At 34.9% G+C, this 23,380-nt stretch overlaps 1 protein-coding gene across 4 annotated transcripts in view; it reads right to left on the bottom strand.

Annotated features, from left to right (window-relative positions):
- The window catches only part of LOC130239594 (regulator of microtubule dynamics protein 2), a 120,048-nt gene that overhangs the window by 11,806 nt on the left and 84,862 nt on the right, over positions 1–23,380 (bottom strand). For all 4 annotated transcript variants that reach the window (XM_056470859.1, XM_056470857.1, XM_056470856.1 and 1 more), the window contains one exon: positions 128–203. In XM_056470859.1, the coding sequence (XP_056326834.1) occupies positions 128–203 (76 nt within the window). The remainder of the gene's footprint in view (positions 1–127; positions 204–23,380) is intronic.

The following is a 23,380-nucleotide window of genomic DNA, read 5'->3' as shown; positions in this document are numbered from 1 at the left end:
TTGAAATGTTTGATATTATTCTGAAGTGTAATGTTCCATAACACCTAGAATTTTAAATCATAACTGTTGACACATTAGAACATCATGTAAAGAACAAACATGTACCAATCAAGATGTAAACACTCACCTTAAAAAGGTAGCCATTTTTAATTTTATTCTGAACTGACTCATAATCTGACAGCAGTCCACATAGTATGGCATACCTATACAGAAATAAACAGAAAAAGGCATATCAGAATGATTAGCAATTTAATAATCATTAATTCATTACAAAATACATTTAATTAAATACAAAATCTATCTTCTTTTGTGCCGCTGACAGTACTGGGTATCATTCAAAAATATTTAATAACGGTACCGAAACTGAAACTTTAAATCCGATACCAGTTCCCAATCAAATACTTTTTTTGATACCAATTTTTTATATTTAGCTTTAACAAGAATACATAATACCACTCCTTTTACCCAAATTTGTAGTTTTTTTTTTAATAGAGTCAAAATTATACAAGAATAAACAAACAAAATGTAGCCAAGAGAACTATAATAAATCCAACTAAATTCAAATAGATTTCACTTAAACATGAATAATTTAATGTTAGTTTGTGAGATTCTTGGCTGCATCCTTAAGTCCTTAATAACTCAGCAGATCTTCTTTAAAAGATGCCTGTAATCATGTCTGATTGCTTGGGAACCAGACAAGACTGATATCAGAGAGGTCTCTTGGTTTATAAAGTAAAGATTTATTCCAGTGACTATGCATTCAGATGAATTCAATTAAAACATGTTATTTGAAAACAGATTAAGATAACGTTCAAAATAAGACCTCGATACCCAGCCCTAGCTGCTGATAAATCTTCTGTGTGGTTGATTCATGCTTTTAGTGAGTTTGTTTTTAGTTATTATTTCATACAAGCAACAGAATGGCAGTGCTTATTTAAACCCATGTCGAACTTTTTTTGAGATCTTTTATTTGTCCAGATTGTGAGATTTTTGAGCCGATTGTGTAAATGTTTATTCAGTTATTATATTAATTTCAGCAATATTGCTGAATAATATGCAGAGGTTTAGAGGATTTAAGTAAAATAAAATCTGCCAAGTAATATTTTCTGTCTTTTAGTTGGTGTACTATATGAGAGAGCTACTGTGGTTCTAATTGGATTTGCATTGTAAACCTTAAAACTTAAGAACTTATATATTTGTTTAAATGTGTCTTGCTTCAGATACTTCTCTCAAAATCATTTCACATAAATCAGAGGTTTTTTTTTGAACTCTTCACAGATATAACAAAAAAGTTTGCAGATTCTGTCTTGCCCATTACTTAGATAAAATGTCTGTATCAGTTCAATATCTAACAAATTTTGTTTAATCCAGTGAATGAAACCATAACACTTTTCATTAGTAACAAAAAAGATAAATATAAATAAACACAAATATTAATCTTGCAACATGGGAAAAAAATGTCTTAAATGCGAGATTTAAACAACTTATCAACAGTGATAAAAAAAAAAAAGAACAAGAATTTTACCTTCTATAAAAACCATTATATATATATATATATATATATATATATATATATATATATATATATATATATATATATATATATATATATATATATATATATATATATATATATATATACACACACACACACACACACACACACACACACATTACATAATATCCTCATGACTCATGAGTGAATATGGATGTGCAGGGGGATGATTTATATTGTGCGTGCATTTCCAGTGTTTTGAGGGGCTGGTTGAAAGGTGATCAAAGCTTTTCCGCCATAGCTCTGTAAATCCTGCTGGTACTCAGTCAGACAATGCACAAACACCTTTTATGTATGCGCTCAAGGGTTGAGGAGGCCAAATGACTGTCACAGGAGGACGAGTGGGGCTGCGATTGGAGGACAGAGACCACTTTCACAACACTTCGACCTCGAAGTGAAACTCAACACGTATCTGGAGGGCTAGATTTACTGTACTAGGCTTACACTGGGGTGTTTGTAGAGGGGAAGTATTAGGCTATTTTACTGCCCGTTTATGCTGAAATTCCATGACAAAATAAAGGAAAATGCAAATAAAAAGTCTGCAAGAGCATTTACTATAACAAATTCTTTCTAAAGCAGTTTAATTTGTACTGATTGGTAGATGTAGACAAGATTTTGCCGTATTGAATAATCTCAACCGTACAGACCACCCACAGTGTTCACTGACCATCTGAACTTCTCAAATCAGGCAAGATCTAATCTGATTGGCTGACTTTGTGCAACTTTAACAAGATTATAACTTTTTTTGCAATGAGGGTAGGGTTGTGCTTACCGTTTGTTTTAATCTGGAACATAAGACATAAGTTAATGTAACTATATTATTAGAAGTTAGTAACTAACTCTATAATTAATTTGTTTGCACCTTGTTATTTTAAGGCAGAACATAACTAGTATACCTTGGCAGATCTAGTGGCAGACTTCAAATTCATGAGTGAATGCAGAGCAGTCGATTCCAGTTTATCCTGTTAAGGCCGATTCCAACTTATTTTGCTCACTTAGCTTACAATAAAAACATTTCCACAGAAATGACAGGCGCAGTTGTAAAATAACGTAAAACTATTTTTATTTGTAAATAAATGTTTAGAAAATGTATTCGATAGAGTTTGTCAATCACAGCCCCCCGAGTGTCATCACAGAGCGCTGAATTTAGGCATGCTTTCACATGAAAATGAAAGTGACATGTGCCGCCGGTCCAAAAGCCCAGAACCAGAACCCGTGAGACACAAATGGCCCGTTTCCACTGAGTGGTCCAGTACAGTACTGGTCGGTACAGGTCACCTTTACCAAACCTGCGTTTTCACTGCCAAAAGGTTAGCAATGGTGGGCGTGGTGTACAACAGAATGTGTCGGTCAACGTCATTCTCACTGGAGGAAATGTCTACAGTAAATCTGTACGGGTCGTTCACATATCATATGTGAAACACTTCTCACAAAACAGATGCTTTATACACAAAAATACTTATGTATAAATGTTCATTACTAACCTTTCTATGAACAGGATTTGATTATAACTGCAGATCAATGACAAAAAGCATGACAGGAATAGCCTACTGTAACATCTGCAATTATAAATTACAATTACAAATGACACATTTATACCTCACTCAAGCGTTTATCCAGTTTTGAGAGGATCGGATGTCAGACGCACTTCAATAATCACACGCCCGTTATTATCATCAGCTCAAGGAGTTCGTTATTTCAAATGAAAGAGCGTATGTGAGTGATCGCGAGCTTTCAGGAGAAAGTGAAACCACTCGCACTTTTAGACTGCTTCGTAAAACAAAAACAGGACGCAGCAGGTTTCATTCTTCTTGGCTTTGTGGCTGTTCATCAAAACAACGACAGGGTTTGTTTGAGCTCTGGGTGACCATGGCTCGTAATTATATGTACAGTTGAAGTCAGAATTATTAGCCCCCCTTTGAATTTATTTTTTCTTTTTTAAATATTTCCCAAATGATGTTTAACAGAGCAAGGACATTTTCACAGTATGTCAGTAAGTTTTTTCTTCAAGAGAAAGTCTTATTTGTTTTATTTCGGCTAGAACAAAAGCAGTTTTAATTTTTTTTTTTAATAATATTAAGGTTTTATAAGCTAATTTATAAGCCCCTTTAAACTAATTGTTTTTACGATAGTCTACAGAACAAACCATTGTTATACAATAACTTGCCTAATTACCCTAACCTGCCTAGTTAACCTAGTTAAGCCTTTAAATGTCACTTTAAGCTGTATAGAAGTATCTTGAAAAATATCTAGCCAAATATTATTTACTGTCATCATGGCAAAGATAAAATAAATCAGTTATTAGAGATGAGTTATTAAAACTATTATGTTTAGAAATTTGCTGAAAAAATCTTCTCTCCGTTAAACAGAAATTTGGGAAAAAAATAAACAGGGGGGCTAATAATTCAGGGTGGTTATTAAGTCTGACTTCAACTGTATATAGTATTACGGTGTAATGTCTCAGCTGTGTATTTAAAAATGGTGCTTGTTTTGTGTTCATTATCCTGCCTATGCGCTAGTGACGTTCCTCTGTAAAGCAATAGCGTCAGCTGCGTGTCTAGCTCCGCCTTTTGTTACCCTTTTGTCATGCTAGGTACCATTTGCAAAGGGTACCCAAAAAGTGGTACGGTACGGTTCGCTTTTTGGTACATTTTGTGGAAACGGCCATAAAACCTTACCGTACCACTCAGTGGAAACAGGCCATAAGGATATCTGAGAAGTTCCTCATCTGATTAGGTGAATGAATGTTACGAAACGCATATCAAGTCTTGCTTCAATGGTAAAACTCAATTATGACCAATAAATATGTCTTTCTGTCCTGATGTTTGTGTTTTTTATCAAAATTAGGTTATTAGGTTATTAATCAAAAAAACGAAAACTCACGAAATCACTCACTGTGCTCTTGACTGAAATGCTATATCAGCTAAAGTAGCTCAATAATGATTTACCTTTATTTAATTTATATAGTGAATATATACATTGTATGCAGTGTTATATTTGTCAGTTTATGTAACTGAATACTACCGCTAGGTACATGAAAAACCTGAAAAGCAGTGTATTTTAGTAGTATCTTTGTTATATTGTATTTAATTTAATTTAATTTTTGAATGTCCTACTAAAGAAAAAACATCTTGGATAGCCTGACAGGCAGTAATTTTTCATCTTTGGGGTGAACTATTCTGAAAAATTGTAACAAATTGAAAACATATCTGTCTTAATCTGTAACTGTCAAAGTGGGCAATTGTAGACTTTAGGATCTTATACTGTTTTCTCAACTGTGTGGCTATGTCTTAAATCATAGCAATTAGTCTAAGATGACTAAGAACGAGCATTGCATCAACTTGAGCTTGGCATCGTTGCAGGACAGACAGAGTAAGAACATATTTCCTTCCTACCAATGCAAACACTTGGGCAAGTTTTGGCAATTTCTATGTCTGGCTACTGCAACTCAGTGGTGAAAACAAGAACCATATCATTAAATCCCAACACAAAAACTGAATGACCAACCATTACAGAAGAAACAGCATTGTATATTATTTATTTATGTTCTCAACATGAAGGCTGTTTTAAAATCTATGAATGTTATCAACCTTATGCTGCTTTCTATTAATATTTTTTTTAGGGAGGCTTTCGTGTTCATGTTTTTAAGTGCTAGTCTAATTACAAAGATGTTTAATAGCCTTAGTCTTAATCTTAATGTTATTTTGTGCACATTCTACAAAACAAACTTAGAAACCCAAGTTTATATAGCAGTAATCAACCTCTGTGATTTGTTTTACTTGAGAACTAATGTGGTTGGAACCAGTTTATTGGACTGTATGAAAGAACTTGTTCATTCCAGTAGGTTGCCCCCAAATCCCTTCATTACCATAAAGTCAAAGACTTTAGAATACATAAGACATGTAGCTCGTATAGTATAGTAGTTGTTTAATTTTATTGGCGATCCCTAATATTAAATTTATTTGTAAAAGCTTGGCAAGCAATTTTGGAGAACTTGATGTTTCCCCATTCAGAGAGAATGCCAGAGCATACTATTAAAGATGTTCACCGAGTGAAATGACTTGCCTTAAATGGACTTTGATTAAGTTGACCTGATTTCAACTCATGCTCATACAGTCTAAAACGCACCGCAACACATACATTGAAGTTTGCCGCTGACTCCTATTGAAAACGAATGACTTCCAGCTACTTTAACGCACATGCCAGTGACGATGTGAATGCACAGTAAGACAGCATCCAATTAGAATGAGTTTCAATGCAAGATAATGGTATTTTTACACAACTGTAATGCACAAAAAGCTGAAAAAAAAAGTTTTATAGCACTTTATCATTTAGTAGCACTTTTACCTAATGTTACTTACAAATTAAAGACATCAGCATGTTATTTAGAAATTAAGAAATGTATTTGTAAGAAGTTTGTTAATGTAAAAGTTATTTAGAAATTCTTTGTTATTAAGAAATTCATTATACATAGTGCCTTTAAAATTTAGTATGTGAAGTAAAATGTACCTTTGGAAAAAAAAAAACTATATTCAGTTTAGAGAATATTACAAGTTTTTATAAGATAGGCTGACTTATTATGCTTATATGACATTAGCTTTGTTTCCATCAAAAGATGCTAATTAAATTTATTTAGCAAAACTGGAATATCGCATAAAAAAACGTGCGAATAAAGCGTTAATCTTTATTTATAAATGACTTGCGTCTCAGAAGACAATGCCGACACACAATGAACATGTGGTGGCGTTTGAAGATCACAGATGCTCTTAACAATTCTGGAGGTAATTAATAATATAATAACACTAATACTGAAATGGTTAAGGCGTTTCAGAATGATCAAAACAAGTCTTACAATGGGCTCAGCCTGATGGTTTGTCCAGTCACACACATTTCCATCATCACATGAGCTCTTATAACAAAATCACATGACTTTTTTTAATGCGCATACTGGAATTTGTTCGGTAAAAGTGTTTCTATCATAGGTTATGCGCATCTTTTTTTAATCGAATAAAAAAAGTGTATCCTGCTCAGTTATGTGCATTTGTTTTTTATGCACATTTTCATCTTGGTGTTTCCATCAACCTTATGCACATTTTGGATAGGTGGATGGAAACATAGCTATTGTAACCTGACTGCAAAACAACTGAGCTCAGATGTCCTTATTGAGATTCATGCCGTTTTGTTTTTTGCCTATAATATAGAATTGAAGAGAATATTTTCAAATGCATTATATTTATTATCAGCTTCTGCTGCTTTTGGAACAGATCTATCAACATAAGCACAGCCAAAGCCAATAATACCATCCTTATTCCTTATTTATAAAAAAGAAAAAAAATATGACAGTGCATTGACAAAGTTAAGAGATCCCCAAGAATAGCTCTTAATGTGTCTAAAGCATGATGAATTGCAAATAAATTTGAGCTGAAGCAACATGAAGACATACCAGAAGTGATTACTAATAACAACTGCTGGCAGAGACGGTACAGGTGGGGGAGAAGGTTACTCAATGTTCCCGGGGCTAATTCCTCCCCCCTACCTCCTTTCGCAGATTGGTTTGTGAAGTGTTTTTATTCATTGCTGTCATGTTCTGGCAATGCCCGGAGGCCTCGACATTTAACCACAGCAAAGCAATGGAAGCCAGTGGCAGAACTTCTGCTGGCTGAATGAGCACGTCACACACACCTGACAACATCTCCCCACTTCAGGAATCTGGGGTTTCCCTTTACTGAGGCATTATGGGTAAACATCCCCAATAACAAAAAGAAAAGTGTTTGCCACATGCGGATGCTTATTGAGCAAGAGTTCGAAAAGAAAAAGCAGTATTAGCAGCAAATGTGCTTAGAAATGTATTAAAATTAGTTTCATTTATTCCTTTCTGTAATGCATTGCAACATATTCAGTATCAATTTTAGGAAATTCAACAATTTAAGTTTATTCTTTAAAAAAACATGCTGCACGGCTATTGTAATTAGGGATGCACAATATTGAAAAACATCTCATATTGCGATATTTCGTTTTTCTGTGATGCATATTGCGATATACTTCCTTAAATTTGGAAAGAGTTTTTGGTCACACTTTATTTTAAGGTTCAATTATCACTTATAGCAAACCATATAGACTTTTGCTTCAGTAAACTCCTAATTTTCTCATTAAGAGTTATTAAGGTACTTTAGGTATTGGTTATGATTAGAGATGTAGAATAAGATAAAGATAAAAGTGAAATAAACAGTGCATGCATTATGGTTTTGTATATTCAATTCAATTCATCTTTATTTCTATAGCGCTTTTACAATGTCGATTGTGTCAAAGTAGCTTAACATAGAAGTTCTAGTAAATTGAAACCGTCAGTCCAGCTTGCAGTTCAGTTTAGTGTAGTTTAAATTTTACTGATGAAAGTCCAAACACTGAAGAGCAAATCCACTGATGTGTAGCTCCACAAGTCCCAAACCAAGCAAGCCAGTTACAACAGTGGTGAGGAACAAACTTCACCAATTGACAAAAGTGAAAGAAAAAATTCCTTGAGAGAAACAAGGCTCAGTTGGGCATGATCATTTCTCCTCTGACCAAACTTTATGTAAATGTTACACCACAAAATTTTTACTTTGTAATATTACTATTCTGTTTGGAAGATTTTACTATAAACAATTATGTATTTAATGTTTTTATGTGAACCTTTTCTAAAAAAAAAAAAAAAAAAAATGTCAATCGCATTTCAACTCTTCAATTATGCAAGCTGTTTTTAATAATGTCAATTTAAAATGACTCATTAGGTTGATTTGATTCAACTTAATTTAAGGCAACCATGTAATTTAGTGTAGTGTCAATAAAATTTTCATTTATAAATACATTTATACATGTGTTTGAAGCAAGAATACACTAAATTAGTACAAAATAAAATATTAAAATATTACGCTGTGCAACTTTTGATAATAATCAAAGAGAGTTTCTTAAGAAACAAATCAGCATTTTAGAATAATTTGTAAAGGATTATGTGACAGAGAATACTGGAGTAATGATGCTGAAACATTTAGGGTTGACAAGACAACAAAATATTCAAAAAACAACTACTTTAACGGTATGTCCCATTATTATTGTTTTATTGTTCTTGAATAAATGCATTCTTAGTACAATATCCTACACTAATAACAATTTCACCAAACTTTTAAAAACTACAACATACAAAAAAATTGCACTCATAATGTTAATGTCCTCAATTTGTCAAATTTTTGTATGTGTTAAAAAGTAAATTGTGCATGCATCTTTTTAAGCACTTATATAAATCTCTTTCATAGTTCAAAGAATGCATCAATAGGTTGATTTTCAAGCACAGCTGATGAAGTTAACAATCAAGTTGCATGCTCAATGTCAATCACTACATCAAATCCTAACTATACTTCAAACATGTATCAGCAAAATTGAATGCAAATCCAACAAGACAATGCAAAATCACATCCTGCACACATTACAAAGTCCTTGCTGTAGGGAAAGAAGATACAGGTGCTCGACTGGCCTGTCTGCAGTCCTGACCTGTCTCCAATAGAGAATTTTGAAGTGCAAAATGCAACAACAAAGACTCGCATTGTTGCCTAGTTTAAGACTTGTTTTCAGGAAGAATGGGACAAAATTACACGTGAAACTAGGTTTGAGCGGTATCCAAATTTTGATACCATCAAACCTCCTCCCTATTTTACCTCGGTATATGGTATTACAGTGCATAATGTATATGGTATTACAGTGCATAATAAAAAAAATGATGTAAGGCTCAGACAGAGTGAACAAACTGTTGGCTTGTGCCTAAACCATTCAGAAACTGAACACGTATATGCAACCTTAGGTCGCAGTTACCTGTTTGTTGCACAATTTGCAAATTGTCTTGTTCATATTAGAGATCTGCAGGGGACAAAATTTTAGGGGGGGGGATATGATGTGTTCGCGAACAGAAGCGCAAAACCAAAAAAAAAGTGTTGTGAAAATGAATGATAACATCCCAAAGTGGTAAATGCTTTACTGCTCCAACTTTTTTTGAAATGTGTTGCAAGAACCAAAATTGGAATAAGAGTTTATTTTGACAAAAATAATGAGGAACACGTTAAATAATGTTTGTTGTATTGTCTGCAATGAAATACAAGTCAAAGCAAATTTGGAGATCGCTACTTTTGTTATTTGTGTTTTCCATCCTGTCCCAACTTTTTCTGATTTGGGGTTGTTATAGTTTGCACATACATGCGCTAGAAAGATTCATCCTTTACTAGTGTCTGCACTATCTCACTCCAAAAGTTATGAGTGACGCATACAATAAGTGCATATCCTATTCTGATCCTATGATGTATAAAAAGTCACGTGCACTGTACACAGACCCTTGCAAACACATATGTTGGCAAGCAAGGATGTAGCATCTTGCTTATACAGAACCGAAGCCTACATCAAAGTCTTACCTACGACATTATTCATTTGTTGTCTTGCGAACATTGAGATTTCCTCAAGGAAATGCAAATCTAGTTTGAAAATTAAAACGACAATTCAAAGCAGATGTTGAGTTCATCGCAGGACGAACTGCGGCAACGAAATCCAAGAGTGTTAAAGAAAACAAGCAGATGTTTGTTACTCTATTAGTGTAATTCTTCATGCTCAGAACAGGTTGGAGAGGTTTTGTGAGCTCCAGGCAGTTTCCAGTGTTCTGGAGTGAAACTTCTGTAAAGTTTATTCTATCTCGAAATGTGTGTATGTGGGAGAATTAAGACAGAGAGAAAGAAAAAAAATAGCAAAATGAAAGAGACACTGAAAAAAAGAGATTTGTATAAGAAGTGTGTTTGGCCAAAGGATGTTTCTGACAAGTTGCTTTGAGCGTTTTCACAAAGTTGAAATATTAGTAAGACCTCAACCTATACTCCTGCATTCACAAACACACAGAAAGAAAAGGAAGAAGAGGAAAAAAAATCTGTCAAACACTAATACTTGTGGCTGCCAGAAGATTATGTAAGTTTAATCAGTATTTTCCTCATGGGCTGAGAAATCCCCTGAGTTACTGGCCACAAACAAAGAGGTCTAAGAGTCAAAGTGATCGACAGAAGGAACGGATTTCTTTCACCTCTCGGCTCAGAACAGAAAGTTCTCTCATCACCTTGGGCTGAGCATTCAGTAAAGTCTCAATATCAAGAGCTGCCTTTGTCATTCAAGGTCAAACTGACACTTTGTGCGCAAAGAAAACCGGCTACCATCTTAGAAATAAAAGGTAAACAAACTGTCAGTTCATCTTTTTCAAAGGATACCTGATTGTACCTAAAGGCTACATATTTACACTACTGTCCCAAAGGAAGGCCACCTCTAGCTTTGGGAGGCTACGTTGTTTGCACACATCTATCCATCTAAAAGATATTGAGCAAGTGCAGGGTCATTACTTTTGGGTGATTATACATATAATATATAGCAGAAAATATGGGAAATATGTACACAATAATCAGAAGAAAATTACTTTTGGAATCAAAAGACTAGCATCAAAAGTCTGTGTTTATCATGGCCTCTTTAGCACCAAGCAAAGGTGTGAACTTTTTTGTTGAGTCTTTTCTAAAATTATGTGCTATTTAATATCAAGCATCTTTCAGCATTTCTAAAAATTCTTCCTTAGATTTAGCAGCTTCCATCTTTCTCTCAAGGTGAATCTCATATTGCCTGTAATGTTGCCTTTACATACTGTATATAGTATTCAGGTCTGGACTGAAATATGATTTCATGGCATTAGCAGTGTGTTTGGTATCAGTATCATGCTATCAACAAATAGAAATATTACAAATAATTAAAATGCTTTCTAGTAGGAATTACATGACAAAGTAAAACCTGTCTGTATGTTTCAGCATTCACAATCCCATCAACTCAGGCAATATTGACCACAGCTCTGCAAGAAATGCAGATCAAACAGAGAAAGAAAGTCCAGGATTTTTAATTTATTCTTTCGCCTTTTCTAACTCTTTCTTTCATATGTCCCAAACAATTAGACACAAAAATCCAAAAAACTTTTTTTTAACGTAACCTCTTTTTTCATTGCTGAGCTACAAAAAAAGTAAACTGGAACTGAAATACTGTCACTCTGCGAATAGAGGACTATGCAGAAGGCATTGGCGAGCAAATGCAAAAACTACCGTAATTCTGTTATAAATGAGATTTTGTTTTTACTGTAATAAGTTCATTATAAAATGTAAAAAACAATACTGCATTAGTTAATATAAAGCAATGTTTTATAGTAATTTTAAAATATTATTAAATAAATTAGGAAATTACCCATGACAACTATATTTACCTTCGGCCCACTGTCCTCAATCAAGTTTGGTTTATGGCCCTTTGGGCACCCCTGATTTATGCTTTAATGGCCACCAGCGTCTAGTCTGTCTCCCCACCCTTTCATTTTTTCCATTTATCCACAGTTTACAGCAGCTCATTTCACAGCCAATTCTACAAACTTGCTTCAGGTTTAATCAGTTTAGATCAAAATTTAGATAGGAAAAGCCTTGTTCCTGAGTAATTTATAAAAGTGACAGCAAATATAATCATGTAATGAAAATAGTCGATTTCAAATGCAATTCTTTCTCATTTTGTGATCTAAAAATCCTGAAAGAAAAATGTCACTGTTTCTACAAGAAATATTTATTAAGCATCAAATTCACGTATTTGTTTAATTTCCTAAAGATCATGCAACTCTGGAGACTGGAATAACGAGGCTAAAAATGTCAAACCACTTGAAATAAAATAGAGAACAGCTATTTAGCAGCTGTTTAGTTAACAAATATTCAGACAGACTTTGCACATAAATCAATCAATAAAAATCTTATTGTCCCAAAATATTTGGATTAACATTGACATTGATTCTGCTCATTAAATGAACAGGGGGCATGGTGGCGCAGTGAGTAGCACGTTCACCTTACAGCAAGAAGGTCGCTGGTTCGAGCCTTAGCTGAGTCAGTTAGTGTTTCTGTGTGGAGTTTGCATGTTCTCCCCGTGTTGGCATGGGTTTCCTCCAGGTGCTCCCATTTCCCCCACAGGTCCAAGGTCCACAGGTCCAAAGACATGCGGTACATGTGAGTTGGGTGGGTTAAAATTCTCTATAGTGTGTGTGTGTGTGTGAATGAGTGTGTATGGGTGTTTCCCAGTGATGAGTTGCAGATGAAAGGGCATCAGCTACATAAAACATATGCTGGATAAGTTGGCGATTCATTCCGCTGTGGTGACTCCAGATTTATAAAAGGACTAAGCCAAAAAGAAAATGAATGAATGAAATGAACATGGCTACCTAATGGAAAACAGCCTACATTATAATACATCCTTCATGATCTGCAGTACTGAGAAGTACTGCAGTACTGAGTTTCTTTCCTCAGCCTGAGGAAAGAAACTTTTCCCAAGCACAAAAACAGCCAGACACAGGAAAAGTTTCTTTCCTCAGGCTGTCTACCTTATGAACAGTTAAATATACCCCTACTGTGCAATAAATATGTGCAATATTTTCTCATACGCACTTGTACACAGCACCTTATATCAATATACAATGCAATACTCTCTACATTCGCACTTGTACACAGCACCTTATAACCTGTATATTTATAACAATCTGTACATACAACTCAACATCCAGGTTTCTTCGCTAACCGCATCTGTTTAATGTTCATCATTTTTTATTATTATTTTATTTTATTTTTTTGTTTTTGTTATTATTTTGTGTTGTCACTTGTCACTTTATGTACACTGGAAGCTTCTGTAGCCAAAACAAATTCCTTGTGTGTGTGAAGCACACTTGGCAATAAAACTGATTCTGATTCTGATTCTGAGAAAAGGACCGAATTAGATATGACCGAATGCCAGATCCTTAATGGAAACCACAATGCCAAGGACACCATAACAGATAAGAGCAGCAGTAATGAAGGGGTATGTGTAGGTCATAGCAACCCTCCTCTGCGCCCTAGTTGATAATCCTGGCATCTGTGAGAGAATGGAAAGCATTGCACAGGGATTTACACAGGCAAAACACAGACACAGAGATCAGTGCACATACCTTCATTAAGACACTCCGCAACAAAACAACTGCAAGCACACGCAAAAGAGCTTCTAAATGCCACAGCAACACTGTATCTATTACAGTACCACATATAAGAGCATCTAACTGACAAACCACAAAAAGTTCAATCAGCTGACAGAGAATTAATCTACATGTAGAAAAACATTATATGGTACAGATGAAGGAATTTGTATTCATTTTCAAAGATTTCCCAAGTGCAGTTTAACAGAAAACAGAAACTTTTCACAGTATTTGCAATATTTTGTTTGGCAGAGAAACTGATTAATACTTTCATTTTTTTCCCACTTTACTGCTGCAATGCCTTACAAGCTGGCGTTTCCAAAAATAACATCAATAAACTACAATATGTTCAAAACTGAGAGGCCAGAATTCTGACAGGGAACAAAATCAGAGAACACATTACTCCGGTTTTAGAATCTCTCCATAGGCCTTTTTCACACTTCTTGGTTCCAGTAGGGGCAGCACGGGGGCGCAGTGGGTAGCACAATCGCCTCACAGCAAGAAGGTTGCTGGTTCGAGCCCCGGGTGAGTCAGTAAGTGTTTCTGTGTGGAGTTTGCATGTTCTCCCCGTTTTTGCGTGGGTTTCCTTCAGGTGCTCCGGTTTTCCCCACAAGTCCAAAAACATGCGGTACTTACCTGTAAGCTAAATTGTCCGTAGTGTATGTGTGTGAATGAGTGTGTATGGATGTTTCCCAGTGATGGCTTGCAGCTGGAAGGGCATCCGCTGCGTAAAACATTTGCGGAATAAGTTGGCGGTTCATTCTGCTGTGGTGACCCCAGATTAATAAAGGGACTAAGCCGAAAAGAAAATGAATGTATGAATGGTCCCGGTAAGCGAAACAGCATATCACAACATCCGGTTCCAATGCAATTAAGTAAGACAGAATGGCTCGTAGAATAGAGTCGTCTCATCGTTGTTATTGCAATTCTCGGCTGCTCCAAAAAAAAAAAAAAAAAAAAACTTCAATTTCCAATTTCCACGGTTTACCGTAAGACGAAGGACAAAGGAAATCATGGATGAAAGTAATTAGAAGAGATGAATGTCCTTAGTTTCAAGTTATATGCGGGAGTACGTTCATGTGCAGTATGCACTTCAAAGCGGAGATCATTATGTTTTATCAGATATTGGTGGTTCTAGTTTAATTTTGATGTGTAATTATAATATAGACAAAATTCCAGTTACGTTATCTGCCTTCCACAAACAAGTGCTCCTATCATAGTCATTAATATAAGCATAATTTCTCCCCACAATGCTATTTCATTTGGAATAATAGACAATTTATAAAAATGCAAATCACTTTAAAAAAAAATTTGGTTCAACAAAATGTATTTGGTTAGTCAGTTTTATAATAAAGACTTTATACTTTGCTTACAATGAATTCCTTTGTCATTACAAAATCTCAATAACCCTGAAGGAATTTAACCAATAACAGTTGAAAACTTGCAGAGACCCTTATGTTATTTAGTGGTATTAATCAAGACCATCGTCTTTTGATATTACTAAATCTTATGTTGGCAAAACTTGTTTTAGAGAAAATACCAAGATTAATAATAGAGCTATTTGTACTCTTTTCCAAAAAGAAATCATTACTGTTAATTGGATAAAATTTTATTGGATGTCTTTAATAAAGGCTGAATTAATTTGCTGGAAAAAAAAAAACTGTGGCTGTTACCACAGAAATATCAAGTTAGAACTAAAATTGAAGAAATATCTTATACTTATACATCTTATACAACTTTTGCACAGATTTTATCCAGCAAAACATTATTTAAAAAAAGTATAAGTGGAATTGATGTAAATTGTATTTTGTAATGAATAAGAGGAGATGGTTTTACACTTGTTTTTGCATTGTACATAGTCAAGAGGCAGAGGTGCAAAAATTTATTAATGACAATTTTCAGTGTTCAAAACCTCTTTCATCATTATGGGAAAATTTACTTTTTGGCTTTATTGTCTATCCTAATCAAGAGTAAACTTGTTTTTATTTAATGTACTTTTATTTTTGACAAAATTGTACATTCATAAATGTAAATTTATAATAGATAGATGTAGATCCAACACCATCATCAAATTTGCAGAAGACACCACAGTGATTGGTCTAATCAGCAACAATAATGAGACGGCCTTCAGGGAGGAGATACAGCATCTGGCCACTTGGTGCACCAATAATAATCTGCTCCTTAACATCAACAAGACCAAGGAGCTCATTGTAGACTTCAGGAAGGGACGAACAGGCTCACATGATCCCATCCACATTAATGGGATGGCCGTTGAGCCTGTCTCATCCTCCAAGTTCCTGGGGACCCACATCTCAAAGGACCTTTCCTGGACCATCAACACCTCCAGTCTGGTCAAGAAGGCTCAACTTAAGAAGAAACAGCTTTCATCAGCTGTCTTGGTGAACTTCTACCGCTGCACAATAGAAAGCATCCTGACCAACTGTGTCACAGTCTGGTACGGAAGCTGCTCTGTTGCTGAGCGTAAGGCACTGCAGCGGGTGGTGAAAACTGGCCAAAGCATCACAGGGACCACATTGCCAGCTATAGAGGACATCCAGAAGAAACATTGTCTGCGCCGAGCACGCAGTATTCTTAAGGACACCTCTCATCCTGCTCACAGACCGGCAGACTGAGGAACAGCTTTTTCCCCAGAGCTGTCTCCCTCTTGAACTCTGCCCCTCACTGACTCTTTTCTAACTCTTTTCTAACTTTAACCTCAAGATTTAGAAACACAACCTATTCACTACTGACTGACTGTTTTGAAGGTATTTACAACATAAAAATTTGAAAATTTAGTGGTTGGTTATTAACGAAAGAACAGAAAACTGACAATGATCACCTCAGGTATACCTCATGTGCTTTATACAGTGTTAAATGCTAACAAGGTGAGTTTGAATGCCATTTTAAATTACATTTATTGCCTTACTACCAAAAGCAGCAGCAGATCTTGAAAATAAAATAAACCGTTTGAAATTGACCTTTAGAACTCAGTGCAAGCCAACACAAATCAGTGATTTATGTACATTTAATCATGTTAAAGAGGTTTAATATGTAATTATTAGATTATAAACTACAATTTTGTTGGAGTGCAGTAAGTGCACTATTCTGTGCTTCTGAATGGCTGTATTTAAATTTCTATCGTGTTTTGTCTGGTGCAATAGCAAAATTGCTTATCAATGGGTATCTCCTCATGTAGCGTGTTATGACACAGAGTTACAATGTAGCCCGCTCACCTAACGTTTACATGAATAATATTTATATTATTTGCTAATTAATAACCTCATGTGGAACTCTGAATCTGCATCCAACATCGGAGTCTGCTGCTGTCCACCGGAGCCTGCATTTCGGTCATGCACGCACGCTATGAGAGTCTTCCTGACTGAATGAATCAAATACACGGTTTTCCACCAAGGTAACCCAGGGTGCTGAAATATAAACTGGCCTTGGGCAGGTTAAATAACCAAAGCAAAGACAGCATTCTGGCACGTAACGCACATTTTTAAAGCAGAATATCTGACTTTAACATTGTTTTTTAAATAAACAAGAATGTTCACTTGGCATGTTTCTTAAATATCTGCAAACATATTATGGTATTTTTAAACTTAAAAAGAGTCAAAAACTTATATACAGCACCTTTAAAGCTATTGTGTCTAAAAATATGTTGAAGTAAATCCCTCTGTTAAACAGCACTTAGAAAAATATTTGATAAAGCCTTTCAATTTTACAGGAGGGCTAATAATGGTCTTAAACTAACAACTAATTTTCAATTGAAAGACAACAGACAGTTTTTTACTACTCTTGAGTATCTGCAGATATGACTTCTAATGATATGAATTATTTAATGCATGTTTTTAGTGATATGTTTTATGATGCAATTCATAAACACATGTGAATTAGTCTCTTACAGTTTAAGGTTTCTCAATGTGATATTTCACAAACTAGCAATGCCAGAGGAAATATCACTCGGATGTTTTCAATGCAATATGCAGATTCATATTCAAAGGCTTGGGGATGGATGTTATTGACAGTGTTGCCAGACATAGCTGACTTTTCCCAGCCCAAAAGCTGTCCAAAACCCACCTAAAAGCACAAAAAAACTGCCCAAAAATATTAGATTATTATTTTATTTTAATTTATTTAAATCAAAAGTTATTTTAACTGTCATAATTTTAACCAAACAGCAACCAACACCAGCAGTCACAGAACCACAACATAACCAGATCACATCAAAACACTTCCCCCTCACACCCATACAATGCACTGTTGTGTAGATTACACTAGAGGATGTGTTACTTTCGAAATGGGGTATAAAATTCATCCCATTTTGCATTTTAAATTCTTTGGAACATAATTTTTTTATGCTCAAAAGAACATTTTATGTTTTTATGCTTTTAAATCAAATATCGCTTCTGTTTGTTGCTGCTAATTGCGGAAAAAAATGATCGATAAAAGCCATGATAAACCGATGCGTGATGCGAGTACATTCGAAGGGGAACAGGGAGTCAAATTGATACACCTTTCCTTTACCTCCTCTTGCGGGTGAGTCCTTGCAGTTTGTGCTATGCACTGGTCACTACTAACTGAATTGAGTAGGAGGACACGGTTATGTTTTGTTAAATAAGTTGCATAAAAACCACCCAATCTGGCAACACTAGTTATTGAAAGAATGTAGAGGAATAAGCAAACATGCTGCATGTTTTCCTCTCAAATACTAAATTAACAATTAAAATGATAGTGGGGAGTCAAAAGCAGTTAAGAAAGCATCTGAATTAGCGAGGCAGATGTTGTCCCAAACTCTTACATTTTTACAAGTAGCTCTTAATGTTTACAGTTTGCTTTTATTTGTTACTGTCATACTTGTCAACCCTCCCATTTTTCCCATATTTCTCCCGTAATTTCAATGTTTTTTTATGAAGAGTGGCAATAAACATTAAAAAGCCGATCTTCCCTATTAGCAACCAATACTGCCAAACTACCAGGGGACGCCCCTTGCTCTTAAATGTGAATCTGTAATGAGTTTTTTTATTTTATGTAGGCACAAAAACACTTTGAAATAAATATAAAAATGGCGGAATTCCCTTCCTTTCCATTACAGGCGCCATTACCCTACTATGCAATCCTCAAATCAGTCAGTTCATGTAGCGATGTGTTATTGTCCGACACGTTCTATAGCGATAAGTAGATGCTGTTTCCCAAACGAATTCTGTACATGCGATTTGAAGTGGAGCGAAAGTAGACACTCTCGGTTTTAGGTTTGAACAGACATACATACATAAATAAATAATAATAATAATAACAACAACAACATTTAAACACGTCAATCTTGGTGGGTTTTCTTTTAAATAACAGATTTTGTCTTAAACAAGCATAAAAAAGTTAGGAAAGCAATCAAATGCTTTCATTATAGGTCTGTGCATTTTTAAAGTGACAGCTCTGTTATTTAATGTTTTCAAACGAAAAATCTAAATGAGAGATTCATTCGTTGCTCTTTAATTCTTATTTATTTGCAGCTTTTTCTAATGTCTACTACTTATTCTTTGCTTTGCAAATAATAATAATAGTTATAATAAAACCTTTTACTGACCTTTCAACTGTTTATTTACAATGAAACCTTGATGAACTTATTTAGCAATTTTGGGACTTATTAGCCCTTTTTTTTCACATCCCAATGTTGACAGGTATGGTTATTGTCTGACATAAATGTGTTGTCATGCTGTTTGGAACTCCTGAAATGAACACCAAATTTACTTTGTCTTATGTGGCCTAATCTTGTTTGAAACACCACAGATCTGTTTCTGCTTATAAATGCAGTAAAACAGAAATACTGCAAGATGTTTTTTTAACCGTTTATTGTTTGTCAGCCACCCTTTTTTTAATTAAATTAAAAATATGCATTTATTTTTTGGAAAAAAGCAATACAATCGCTGACCCTAAACATGTTGCACACTTTTTTATACAGTTTAAGTCAGAATTATTAGCCCCCTTTGAATTTTTTTACAGTATGTCTGATAATATTTATTCTTCCGGAGAAAATCTTATTTGTTTTATTTCGGCTAGAATAAAATCAGATTAAAATTTGTTAAAATCCATTTTAAGGTCAAAATTATTAGCCCCTTTAGGCGACCTTTTTTTCGACTGTCTACAGAACAAACCATCGTTATACAATAACTTGCTTAATTACCCTAACCAGCCTAGTTAACCTTATTAACCTACTTAAGCCTTTAAATGTCACTTTAAGCAGTATAGAAGTGTCTTGAAAAATATCTAGTCAAATATTATTTACTGTCATCGTAGCAAAGATAAAATAAATTAGTTATTAGAAACGAGTTATTGAAAGTATTATGCTTAAAAATGTGTTGAAAAAAAAAATTCTCTCCGTTAAACAGAAATTGGGGAAAAAAAATAAACAGAGGGGCTAATAATTCTGACTTCAACTATATAAACAGTAATAATGCAACAGAAATTTCAAGCAATTAAGTAGATGTGTGTGTGTATTTACATATTCGCTTTGGGCTGTCTTTGCATGTGTTTACATTCCTTGGGTGTGGTGATGCTATCAAGAATGTTTTGCAAGATATGAGAGTATATCCAGAGGAGCTGGCAGGCCTGAAAAACACCTCCGGTGCAGGACACCCACACACACGCACACCCACATATACATACGGACACCCACACACTCACACATATGCATATATACATACAGACACACTAAGCTGCTACAAACAAGTTTGTAAATGTGTTTCACTAAAGTTATGAGACCGATTTCATTGAATAAATTTCAGGATGCTGAAATAGTGGAATGAACAGACCACACAATGTGTAAGCAACGATGTCAGTAATTTGTAGTCACGTAATGTAACCTGGTGGGTATAAGCCCCCCAAAATGACAACAAAGTCATCACAATGAATATTGAAAAACAAATTTAAAAGTCCCTTAAGTCTGTTAAGTCTGTCCCCTAGCTTTTCGCCCCCTAGTGATCGCTGAATCCAAAGCAAAATCAACAAAAATAATTTTTGCAAAAGAATTTAAATAATCTCATAAAACCTCAAATTCTAAACCATATAATCAAAATATATTTATTTTAGTTTGCAATTAAATGTTTTACATGACTTATAGACGTTGCATTCACAGCGCACGTGATGTTTTTGACTGTCTCTCGAAATATGATGTCTCACCTGCGCCCTCACAATCATTACATTACATGGGGGAATTGTTTTGCAGCCTGTGCACTAACCAGACGTGGATGAAGCGCGAGTGATTTACATTTGAACTAAAAAGACTGGATTAGATATCCTGTGGGCAAATTAGGCATTTTGTGTGTTTGACACGCTTCAGACTGCAAAAAAGTTAGCAAACATCTAACAAACGGAGCAATGGAACAGACAGAAAAGCAAGCAGCTTACAATGATAGAGATTGGTTGAAGGATGAAGGCCAAATTGAAAGACATTATTTGTGCTTAACACGTATGGCTGGTATTATGGTGTTCATGCAGTTAACAAGAGAAAACCAGAACGGTTCCCTGCAACGAGTTTTACAGCAATCTGTGTTTTAGGTGTATTACGTTAGGGAAAACCCTACCGCATTTCCTGAGTGAAGTACATGTCAGATGCTCCGGGGAGCGAAATCTGAGAGAGAAAAAGTTTATACAACCTTCCTTTGGCTTAAATCGCTACCATTTTAGATATTGTCTTGACAAAAGACCAAAATAACGAAGCTTTATTTTTATAATGTGTCCTTGTCATTGTGTCAGATTGCACACCTAACATAGTAGGCTACCTAATATGGTAAATAAGATTTTTTATATAATAATTTTTATTATATATAGTTTTATAATTTTTATTTATGTATATAATTTTTTATATTTATGTATATGTAATGTAAATTAAAAAGAAAAAAAAAGAAAAAAAAAGAAAACATATGACTTGATTTGTGCCTTCTGATTGGGTCTTGGGATATAGCAGCTTTTGCTGTCAAAGGCAAGTGGCGTTTAGCGGCTTTTGCCAACAAACGGTTATTGTTTGAATGCGCTGACACTGGGATTTGGATGATTAGAAGCAAATCTATTTGTTAATGGTGTACTACGTGCCTAAAGCATTCACTCAAAGTCATTATGTCAATTTTGGCGGAAGCGGCGTTTAGCAAATACATACAGTGAGAGAAAGAAATCAAGAATTAAATTTTAAAAGTTTTAAAGTATAACATAACCTAAAGTATATAATTCTACAGAATCTCTTGGAGATGTGTGTCACATTCCTTAAAGAGGTCACAGAATAAAAAACCTAGTCATAGCTGAATAATAAGTGTTCAGTACATGGTAATGGCATAGCGTGAGCCACAAACGTTAGTTTCCTCATTCTCATGTAAATTTAAAATCCCAGTGAAAAACAGGTCAATCTGAACAACTGACTTGTTACCCATAGGATCATTAATATGCACATTCTCAGCAGGATTTTATTGGCCAAAATGTTGCCTATTGAGATTACAACTATTCAAAATTCATAATTGCCATTTTTTAATATATATTTTTATATTTACACATTTAGCTAACGCTTTTGCCCAACGTGACTTGTTAAGAAGGCATTCAGTGATTCAACCATCAGAGGCAATAAGGAAAAGAAGTGCTAATTATACAAAGGAACTGTTTGTGCTCAGAGAATTAAGCACTAGAGTAACACCCGATTCAAACGGGGCTTCAGCGTCAACGCTTGACGGAGGACATGAATAAAGTTGGAGCTGACACATCATCATAGCAGCAGTAGCCAATGCATAAGACAATGTGGAGAGCTAGTGATAGAGCTAATTCAGTGGATGGGGATGATTGGGAGGCCATGATCAGTAAGGGCCGATGGAGAAAGTTTGGCCAGGACACACAGGGTTACACCCCTACTCTTTACAAGAAGTGCCATGGGATTTTTAATAACCACAGAAAGTCAGGACCTCGGTTTAACATCTCATCCAAAAGAAACACAAATTAGTCTGCAAACGGCTACTGTCTGAGCTGGGGTATTTGCTTAATGCGTTGTTATTGGCTGACATTTCCGTTGGTGCTTGAAAAGTATTCACAGATCCACAATTCAGTTCGGCAATGCTTGATGTCACCCATTCAAAGTGAATAGGGAGGTATTGACGCCCGGTGTCAATTGGGTGTAAGGTGGGGGAATGTTTATTTATTTATTTTTTTTATTAGAGAATTGTGTTTCCACAGGGCCACTCACCCTTTTGAAGCAGACTTTATAAACGAAATGCTTTTTTTAATATGGAGTAATTGTAAGAACATGTCTTGTGCAAATGTGTAAAACTGGTGCAAGTATCAGTTAAAGTGTCAGAAAGATGAAAGAGTGTGTTTTCTACAAGTGGTTTATCTAGCCTACTCACCTGTCTGAAGCACACTCTGAATTGCATCATGTATTTTGTGGATTATTTTCTGAATTTGTTTACTGGGTTCAGAAGATCGTGAAAGATGGAAAGAGATATATACAGCTTTGAGAGCTCTGGAAGGGAGCATGAAAGCAGAGCTCATTAATATTCATGATCCTTCCAAATAAGGTAAAAATAAAACTTTCCATTCTATGGGGAAAAACACAGGGTTCTAAATGGGCTTGTATAACTGTTTCTAGAGATTTTTGCACTAACCAATGCCACATATTAATGTAGATATCAGAAAATTTAAACAATAAATCAATGCACTCTATAGCAACTTTAATGGGGTGCCTGAAAATAAAACCATTGTGATTCCAAACACCCTTGTATGGAGGAAGAATG

Source organism: Danio aesculapii, chromosome 13, assembly GCF_903798145.1.
Source record: "Danio aesculapii chromosome 13, fDanAes4.1, whole genome shotgun sequence".
NCBI lineage: Eukaryota > Metazoa > Chordata > Actinopteri > Cypriniformes > Danionidae > Danio > Danio aesculapii.
Note: the sequence above shows the minus strand (reverse complement) of the source record. Positions and strands in the feature narration are given on the sequence as shown.